Genomic DNA, 10,551 nt, shown 5'->3' with positions numbered 1-10,551 from the left:
AAGTACTCTGGACCCCGCCTTTTGAAAAAAAGAAAAAGACACTTCTTGTTTCTCTCAGACAGAACTGAGTTACACCGAGAAAAGGCAAGATTACAGTCTTAACGGATGACCAATACATTGAACTGATCAAGCCCTTATTGTCTTACTGGCTTTATACAGGGCCAGCCATTGAAGTATTCAGGCGGGTGGAATTGTGTCATATGCTTTCTAATACTCAATCCATAAAGTGCTTAGGTTGGTCATGTTCTTGGAATTTTGGTGGATAACTTTATCTTTCAACAGGTGGTGCTTTGAGCCCCTGATGTTGTTACCAGTCCCCTTCTGAGCAGTGCTCATGTTCTTACATATACATTCATTTAGCTTGGTGACTAGTCTTCCTAAGAGGAGATTTCACATTGTGGAAAGGCCGGTTATTGGTAAGTTCTTTGTTGGGGTCCTTCGTGGCCAGTAGTGCCTGCTTTCTGTTCGCCAGCCTGGACTGGAGGTGGTACTTAGCAGCAGGTCCATTTTGTCTGCTAGTCAACCATGCGGAGCTGCTAGTTTCTTTAGCCAGTTGACACGGATCGCGTCGAGGCCAGGTGCTTCTCAGTTCTACGTGTTTCTGACATGCCCTTGGATGGATCTGCTGTTGTATTCCTGACTGGTTCCTGCTAGGGCTGTTGCGATAACCGCAGTATAGCAATACCGCGCTATTGACGAGAAAATCGCAACGTACGGGAATTAACCGCAACAACCGCAATATTTGTGTTTTTTCCCATGCGAAAGTGCCTGTGCAAGAGTTAAAGTCATTTTCCCATCAACCCCCTGTTATCATCCGGTGCGGCTGATCAACAATCCGTCTCCTTTTTTCAAAGATGGAAACTACGGCAGATGCTCTGGTCAAAAAACAAAACGCGACTTCGCCGGTTTGGGAGCATTTCGGGTTCAAGTCAAATCCACGCAGATCCACTCGCCTGGTGGCGCGTCAATGAGGCTAGATTTCCTCTGCTCTCCAAACTCGCCCGCAAGTACATGTGCATTTGTGCAACAAGCACACCATCAGAGCGAGTTTTTAGTACTGCCGGGAATATTGTTAGCCCTTTCCGCTCCTCACTGAAACCACATAAGGTGAATATGTTGGTTTTCTTAGCGTGCAACAGGGACGTGACAACTCAGGTTTAAGCTGAGACGTTATTCTTCTGGTTAAGGAAAGATTTCGTTTTATTGATTTATTTATAAAATTCTCTTTTTGTGTTTAAAATCTCGTTTTAAATATTTACCCTACACTTTTAAGAAAGCGAAAGAGCATGGGTTCTTACTGCATCTCATTTGACTTCTGTGTTCTCTATTTGACAATAAACACATATTTAACTGCTCTTAAAACTGTGTCTTCTTTGCAATTTAAAAACAATAAGAACCCCTTTACAATAAAAACAATAAAACAATTATATAGCTCTAAAATTAAGATTTTAGACGACAAATTACGCATATCGCGTCATACCGCATATCGCGGTGTTGAGCCACCATAAATAACCGCAGGGGAAATTCTTTCACCGCGACAGCCCTAGTTCCTGCTCTGGGAGATTGTGGCGCTCTGCTCTGAGATCTCTTCACCACTGAGCGCTAGTGTTATGTGACGATTCTTTCTCCCATATGTTCCTCACTGACTGTTCCAACTCAGCTCTGGGTGGATGCTCAATGAGTTATATTGCAGTACAACTGAGATTACACTTAGGATGGTTTATTGTTGAAGAGGGAATTTACTCTTTGGCCACCACTAAGAGAAGCCAACTCAATGCCAAATGCCCAGGTCACCATAAACTGTGGTATACACCGAATGGCCACTGCATCCAGGACATTAAACACTGGATGGCGTCTAATTTTCTTCAACTAAATTCCGACAAGACTAAGGTGCTGATTTTTGGGCCCAAAGCTGCTAGAAGCAATTGGGCTGATATTCCCCTTACCCTAGATGGCTTTTCAGTAACACCTAAATCTACCGCAAAAAGCTTGGGTGTCACTATTGATTCGGATCTTTCATTTGACACACATATATGCAACGTCACCAAGTCTGCCTTTTTCCATTTACGTAATATCACCAAGGTGAGATACTTACTTTCATTAGCTGATGCAGAGAAGCTGGTCCATGCTTTTGTCTCGTCAAGATTGGACTACTGTAATGGTCTTCTAATTGGATGCTTTAAACAGTCTATAAAGAAGCTACAACTTGTACAAAATGCTGCAGCTAGAGTCCTAACTAAGGCTAGAAATTTCAATCATATTAGTCCCACTCTCGCGGGATTACACTGGCTTCCGATTACATATCGAATTTAATTTAAAATTCTTCTGTTAACCTATAAGGCGTTGAATGGTCTAGCCTCACAATATCTGAGTGAACTCATTGCTTACTATAGCCCATCTTGCCTTTTGCACTCCCAAAATGCTGGATTTCTCCTAGTTCCAAAAATGTATAAGACTTCAGCCGGAGGCAGAGCTTTCTCTTTTAAAGCCCCTCAATTATGGAATAGCCTTCCAGCTCCAATCCAAGATTATGACAGTTCCAATCTTTAAATCTAGACTTAAGACTCACCTATTTAATCAAGCCTTCAGTTAATATTCCCCTTGTAAGGTGTGGGGCTCGGGGACCCCCAGACGTTGAGATTTCTGGTAATCTGAGATGTTGATGCTGTCATCCAGCTGTGTCATGGCATCACTGTAGTTGTGACAATGACTTGACTGGAAAGCAATGTCTCAGTGAGCCCTCATGACTGTGGTCACCTCTGAACCCCTCCCTTTAGTTATGCTGCTATAGATTAGCCTGCTGGAGTCATATGCTAATCACTGGCACGTAAGCTATATACGTTTTAATCAATGGTGGTTTAAATTGATGTCCACACACTCAGCCTGTATTGTCTCTTTTTGCATGCTTCTACCCAAGACAATTGCATGCAAGCGCCTACAAGCACCTGGGAGATGGTGTGGCTTGCCGGTGGATGTACTGATGTGCCAATGCCGCAAGAGGACGTGCTGATGCTCCTACCTGAGGCTCACCACCTGCACCGAAGGGACTGTGACTACTTGGCCGGGGAACAAGAACCTTAACTATAACTGTAGAACCTCCTTTTGACCACAAATACGGACTTGTGCTAACGGTCCGCCCAATGGAGGATGGGTTCCCTTTTGAGTCTTGGTCCTCCCGAGGTTTCTTCCTAATCCCCACCATCATAGGGAGTTTTTCCTTGCCACTGTCGCCTTTGGCTTGCTCATTAGGGTTCTGGACCCATACGATTGTAAATCTGCTTTGTGACAACATGTAAAAAGCGCTATATCAGGGGTGCTCATTACGTCGATCGCGATCATTACGTCATATCAGGGGTGCTCATTACGTCATTACGTCGATCGCGACCGGTCGAAGGACGTGTCGGTCGATCGCGAAGGAATGTGCGTAGATCACGTCACATAAAATAGTAGTAGATGAATCGCACATCTGCACTGACGGTTGTATTTTGATTGACATTCACGGTAGCCAATCTGCAATCCTCTCAACAAATTATGTTCGCCGCCACCCCGGTAGATCTTTCTGACTTGGTCATCCTATAAGTAGCTCGCAAGCTGAAAACTGTGGGCACCCCTGCGCTATATAAATAAATTTGACTTTGACTTTATTAGAGACATTAGTAGCACACTGTACATTGGATCTCTTTTAAAACCAACGCAATTGATTGTGGCATAGAATCTAATAGGTGTGAATCGATTAACTCGTTCAACCACAACACACTGGTATGCCCCAAATCCAATGTCCAAATCTGCATCCACGGCCACCAGAAGACCCAGGGTTTGCCAAGAAAACATTCCCCACTCCATTACTCCACCTCCACAAGCCCAAGCAGTTGACACCTGACACAAAGCTTTGGTCATGTTGCTTATGCCAAAGTCAGACCAGCGTGGTTCAACCTGCATTCATCTGCTCTGGTGATGTTTCTCCATCCGAACACTTTAGTTGGAGCACTGGTGCTGCATTCAGGATCTTCTTTCATGGGGTGTTTCTTCTTGATCACACCATTCTCCATCTTGAAAAGGCAGGTGTCTCTAAATAAAGTGGCCATTCGTTTCAAGAAGATGCACCATCTTAACTGTTGTTCTGTCCATACCTGAATCCTCTCACATCATAATATCACTGGTCGCAGGTACAGATCCATAAATGGAGCTACTGGGAGATGCCAAAGTGAAGGTTACACCACCCAACAGCAGCCGGAAGGGGTGGAGTAGTGTAGATGATGGAGTCAGGTGGAGGATGTGGTCACCATGAAAGCAGAGGAACTACCATGCAGGGATAAGCCCTGACTGAAGGACAGCACGCAGCCACTACTCACAGCAGCACAAGATCAAGCATATTTAAAATATATACCGAGTATATACAACTAAGACCAACCAGACATCGTGATAGTGGACATAAAGTGCAGAAAACTGCAGTGGAAATAGAGTTGACAGCCCCACGAGATGTAAACAAAGTAAGTGTAGGAATATAAGAAGTACAGAAAGCACAAATGGAGAAAACATGGAAGGTTCACACACATTTCACCTTTCAGTCTCTGGAACTTTTCACATTCTTTTAATTGGATGTTTACATTCTGTAGGACAGTGATGTCTGTTTTCTATTTCATATATTTACAGCATTAACTACAGCATCATTGCTAGTTTGAAACCCATTTGAATCTGAATGATTTAAATGAAAATGATTTTGACATACTTAGTGCTGGCTGATCCAGTTGCAGTGTGTGGTGAAGGATCCCATTCATAACCACCATAAGAAGAAACGTGCACCCATCTAATTTTCATGTGCCAATACCAATAAGTGATGTCATCACAGATAGCTGGTCTCTCTGAAGGTACAATACACCCCATTTGAATCTGCCACTGCGCAGCGATGGAGACAAACTTTGTGGGGTCAGAGGTTAAGCACCTGGTCTATAATTAGCATCTCCCCCACCCATCATTAAGACGTCGCCATCCCTCCAGCCTTCACACGCATTTATTACACTCCGTCCTCCTGAAGGAACTCACTGTTGGAGAAGCAGATCTGGACTGAAATATACTACAGCGCTTTATGTATTTTATAAGGTGTTGTGTAAAGCGCCACTGTCATGTTGAAGATTTATTTATTTAATACCAGGTACATGAAGTTGTGTGTCCAGCTGTAGCATCCAATACTGCCACGGCAAAAAGCGTCATGTTTATTACTCTGAAATTTCAGTATAATACACTGGGACGTTGTGTTCTACAATGAAGTGTCATAACCAAGGGTCTTATTATTTGCAATATCATGGTTTCTACCAAATGACATAGTCCATGTAGACCAAATATGGGCATCATTTAATCATGCTTCCATAAGGCTTTAAAGAAATAAAGTATGATGAAATGTTCTATACATTGTCTGTATATTATCACACAGAACAGTTTCGCAAATAGTGCCCTGCTGTATGATACTGACATACTGTCTACTGACATACTGGAAGAAAAAGGGTGTTTTTGCTTACTGACTAATATATGCATAGTCTATAGGAGTCAGTGGTACCAGGAACACTTGGTGTTACTACAACCTAGCTGGCATTTCATCGCTCAGGGTGTGATGGGTCACGGTGGTCCCTGTGCAGCGGGGATCCCTCTGGCTGTCCACCCAAGTTTGGAGCTAGCGGTGAAGACTCAGACACTTTGCTGCCTCTGAAGAGCGATGTTCCCATACTAACCATGTTAGCCAGTATGTTTGTGGGTGGTGATAGATTACTGCTTTCACTTACTGGCTTGTGAGACAGGGTGATGTTTTGGTTTTCAAAAAGTAGGAGCAGGAGCACATATACAAAACATATACATAACATAATAAATTCATGTTATTCCTCTCAATTCCTTATCTGATCCTTAATAATCAAATGCATTAAAAATAATTATAGGGTAAAAACTACTTCATTAGTTCTGATGTATCCAGGTGCACATTCTTGAACATCTGTTTATATATATATATATATATATATATATATATATATATATATATATATATATATATATATATATATATATATATATATATATATATAAACATGCCATTTTAAGAAGACAGATGTCACACACACACACACACACACACACACACACACACACACACACACACACACACACACACACGCATGATGGATCAGTAGTTGCATGTGAGAAGGTGGCTGCATGATCAAAGCAATGCAAAAACAGCTACTCAACATACGGCGACCATAGTAACAAATGAACTTGAACAGAAAGACAAGTCCTGGACATTTTAGACTATATAATAATTTTTTCAGACATGACCAGTAAAAAAAGAGGCAAATGGTTAAGCTAGTAATGTGGCTGTTTGAGATGGTATTAATGGGGATGAGATGACTGTATTAATCACACATGCACTGCTTTGCTCAGCGTGGGGAAAATAATCAGTTAGTTCTGACTCTACCATTAAGCGCTTCAGGGGAAAAAAAACTACATAATAATTATCGCTTTTTCTCAAGGGTAATATTGAGGGCCCATTGCTGAAATGTGTGCAAACAAGTGATCCTGTTTAACACTTACTGATGTAACATTTACATCTATTAGCTGTGGCTATAACTAACACCAGCAATGAACAAAGAGGACTATTATTTTGAAGACTGTTATTTTGAAGACTGTTATTTTGGCGTAGCAGATTAGCTTGCAGGATAGCAGGCCTCGAAGCGAAGCTTTTTCCTCAGTGGTTGGTAAGACACAGAAGGCCACTCGTGTTCAATGTGTCCTCTGAACATTTCCCAGGGTTTTAAGAGGCTGCACTGTTGAGCCAGGTGGAGGACGATGTGCACGGATGTCTGGTAAATCTAGACTTGCCCAGATGCCCCCATGGCCCATTTAATTCCACGAGGTCCAAAGGTGAGATGAGGTTCTGTGAGCATCACTGCCCGCCCACTCAACCCCTCTCTCCCATTTCCGGTTAATTAGGGTGCAATTTTACCCTGTTTACACAGTCATCATGGCTGCCACAGACATCGTTACCGTTACACTCTCCGTCTGAGAGCAGAGGAAGCAGACGCCCAAGACACTTCCTCTCACCCCGCGCCTGTACATGCGCGCACACACACGCACACGCACCCACACACCCCCCCCCCCCCCCACGCCCCGCACACACACACACACACGCCACACACACACACACACACACACACACACACACACACACACACACACACACACACACACCCACACACACCCACGCCACACACACGCGGCTCTCTCTGCAGCTAATCAGACAAGACTGAAGTGGTATTAATTAGACGACAGCAGCCTCTATCCCCAGCAGACCGCAGGTCTATTTGTGAAATGCCAGTGGCCGCTCGTCCTCCATGATACTCCTGTTTGTTGTGAGGGGGGTTTAGCCATAGCAGGAGTATATGGAGTATATGTGGTGTTGGATTAAAGCTATGCTGTTGGATTAAACGGTCGTTGTCTTAAACAAGACTACTGCGGTTGTCTGGTTGTCTAGTTTTACACTTAGAGTCTATGAACTGTGGATTTCTAAAAGGCTTATTTAAAATTCAGTGGCAATGATATATGGAAAGAACTGAAGAAAACTGAGAGCAGTTTATCTCTTCATTCTGTACATGTGTGAGATTTAGATGTACCAACGCTTGTAGATGTACCATAAGAAACTTTGTCCTTGGCATCAAATACTCAGAACCAAAATTTTAATTTCCACGTGTGTGATATAAAAGCACACAAGGTGCATCTCCTTTCTCCGTCATAATCTTTTCAGCTTAGTGCTGATTTGTGTGTATATATATGTATACACACACACACACACACACACACACACACACACACACACACACACACGACTGGAGATGAAAAAGAAATAAGAATCTCTTCATGATGAAGCTAGATAGCACCTGCTTTGATGTGTGCATCTTCATGCAGGGTGTTTGAAAGGATTTCCTGAGTGTTCGGTTAGCTAAGAATAATTTAACAAGGTAAGCTGAAGCCGTCTCTGGTGGGAGGGTCTCAAGGTCCAACAGCACCGCTCTGCTTTAACAAGGTAAACTTGAGTGTCGGGGCAGACGCTGAATTAACTGGGCCATGCCCCGAAGGCCGGTGCCTAGGTGTGGCCGTGCTGGCTTAGATGGAGATCAAACCCAACTCCCAGTGCCTCCAGGGGCAGACGCGAGGGCTACGGCTCAACTCGGGGGGCTCTCGGGCAGCCGGGGGGGTTCTGCAGGATCAATATGACTGTAAGGATCTGGAACAAGTGCAGTATGTAGATAAAAAATTAAGAGCTTTTCATGGTTGACAGAGTTGTGCCAAAAGCCCTGGAACATAATCTTGGAATATAATTTTGAAAGATCATCTTGATTAATTTCAAATTAGCCAGTAAGTTTTAAAATAACTGCCCATCATAGAAGCAATATTCAGGCTTATACTTTAAATAAATGCAACAGGAGAACAAGAAATGTTTGGGTTACATATAGTTCCAAAACCCTCAGGCACACTAATGTACTGAAGAAAAGATATTTGTGGCTCCTTCTGGAAAGTTCGGATGTTTTTAGAGGATTAAGAGATGTACAAAGGGTTTCTGAAGTCTGACGAAAAGACAAGGGTGATTCTCCTCACAACGTCGAGCTTAGTGCACACACGACTGACAGGCAGAACACAAGACAGCCTTCAAGCCTCCACCTGGGTCCTACACAGGCCTGTGAACGTCAACCTCCAGCGTCGCTTGACCATGAAGGGCAGACAGAGTTGCATTCAGCTCAAATTTCTCAAATCATTCATCATCTGCATGTCCTGCGCGTGGTGCGTCGTGGCAACGGCATGCGCGCGGAGCTCCGCCGCGATAGCCACGCGGTGAAATCGGGGATGATGAACTACCCGTTATGTAAGCGGGCGAAATGAAAAGAAGCAAACTTTGAAAATGTCAAGGTGGATTAAATGAATGGCGGGGGCGTGTGCGGGTGTGAAGAAAAGCCCGGAGCCTTGTGAGAGGAGGAGGTGGAGGAGAGGAGGTGGAGCGGAGGGGGGGGGGGGGGGGGGGGGCTATTCAGCCGGAGCCACGCTGACGATTCGCCCTCAGCCGTCAGCAAACCTGGAGGAGGAGAAGTCGTCAGCGCCACTGTAAGCCCTTTTATAGGTTTGTTTGGTTGGTGGGTTTTTTTTGGCCTGTTCTCCCCCTGTTTCTCCCTCCTTCCTGTCTGTGTCACCGCAGGCCATGTGAAAGGCAGCTAGCCCTAAAGCAGCCTGCAGAAGTAAGTGCAAACCGTTCGCCACTTCAAATGGGGCACTTCAAACGGACCCGCGTGGAGGGATCTCCTGTACAGGAGAAGAATGGGGAGGATATCCAGCCGTAAAATCTGTCACTACCGCAAGCCGTGCTTCTGTTTTGAAAACCCAGCACTACCTCCCCTATTATATGAACCAGGCGCTACCAGCAAAATCACAACTTTGGACCAATCAGCACCTCAGCCCTAAAGCCACACACCAGGCCCCCGAGGAAACAGACTCAGGTGGCCAGCTCGAAATACAGTGATGAAACCCAGCTGTGGCTGAAGGCCTGCTGGTCTGGGGGCGGGGGTGGGGGGGTTATTGGGGAGGGGCAGTAGGGCACACAGAATAAAGGCGGGAGCATTGTGTGCATGTCTGCGGAGGATAAAGCGCATTATAAAGTGATTAACGGTGAGCCCAAACACCTCCCCTCCCCCCAATGCTGCAAATCAACCTTCACTCACACAAAGCCGCTCCTGCAACCCCTTAAGAGGAAGTAGCTGCTCACGCAGCGTGAGCTCAGGCACCTGGGGCCACCGTACGAATAAACGAGACCCGCTGGACTCGTACAGGGACGAAGACGTGTGGACCCCATGGCATCTGAAGAGGAAACGCAGTGAATGTGCATGCTAAAAATGCAACAATAGCTACACAAACATCGCCCGCCAGGTGCACGTGCAACTTTTAATATGACTGGGGAGCAAGTATAACTAATTTGATCAGTGGCAAAAAAGATAATGATGTGAAAGGGAACAATACGGCATCGCCTGAGCACAGGAAGAAGACAAACGTTCATCAGTAGAGGCAGAATGTCTTCAGGACACACTCAGTCTTTAGCTGCTGAAAGCCCTGCTGCAGGTGAGAATAAAGCAGCGCTGTCTGTGATGAGAGTGTCAGAGGAGCCGGCAAGGAGAGTGACCTTAGTCAGGAGAGAGAGCAGTGTGATCTGGGGAGAGAACAGTGGGATCTGGGGAGAGAACAGTGGGATCTGGAGAGAGAACAGGAGGATCTGGAGAGAGAACAGTGGGATCTGGGGAGAGAACAGTGGGATCTGGGGAGAGAACAGTGGGATCTGGAGAGAGAACAGTGGGATCTGGGGAGAGAACAGTGGGATCTGGAGAGAGAACAGGGGGATCTGGGGAGAGAACAGTGGGATCTGGAGAGAGAACAGTGGGATCTGGAGAGAGAACAGTGGGATCTGGGGAGAGAACAGTGGGATCTGGGGAGAGAACAGTGGGATCTGGAGAGAGAGCAGTGGGATCTGGGGAG

General features: G+C 45.2%; 2 protein-coding genes across 3 annotated transcripts in view; both read right to left on the bottom strand.

Annotated features, from left to right (window-relative positions):
* Nucleotides 1-10,551, bottom strand: part of doc2b (double C2-like domains, beta) — a 125,657-nt gene that overhangs the window by 87,007 nt on the left and 28,099 nt on the right. The gene's annotated exons all lie outside the window — the stretch shown is intronic.
* Nucleotides 1-10,551, bottom strand: part of LOC143518326 (uncharacterized) — a 32,989-nt gene that overhangs the window by 20,811 nt on the left and 1,627 nt on the right. Inside the window, exons 3-4 of the mRNA XM_077010764.1 lie at nucleotides 9,747-9,882; nucleotides 6,986-7,090 (exon numbers count right to left, since the gene is read on the bottom strand). Of these exons, the coding sequence (XP_076866879.1) occupies nucleotides 6,986-7,090; nucleotides 9,747-9,882 (241 nt within the window). The remainder of the gene's footprint in view (nucleotides 1-6,985; nucleotides 7,091-9,746; nucleotides 9,883-10,551) is intronic.

Source organism: Brachyhypopomus gauderio, chromosome 7, assembly GCF_052324685.1.
Source record: "Brachyhypopomus gauderio isolate BG-103 chromosome 7, BGAUD_0.2, whole genome shotgun sequence".
NCBI classification, from domain to species: Eukaryota; Metazoa; Chordata; class Actinopteri; order Gymnotiformes; family Hypopomidae; genus Brachyhypopomus; species Brachyhypopomus gauderio.
The sequence above is the reverse complement of the archived record's forward strand: the minus strand, read 5'-3'. Positions and strand labels throughout refer to the sequence as shown.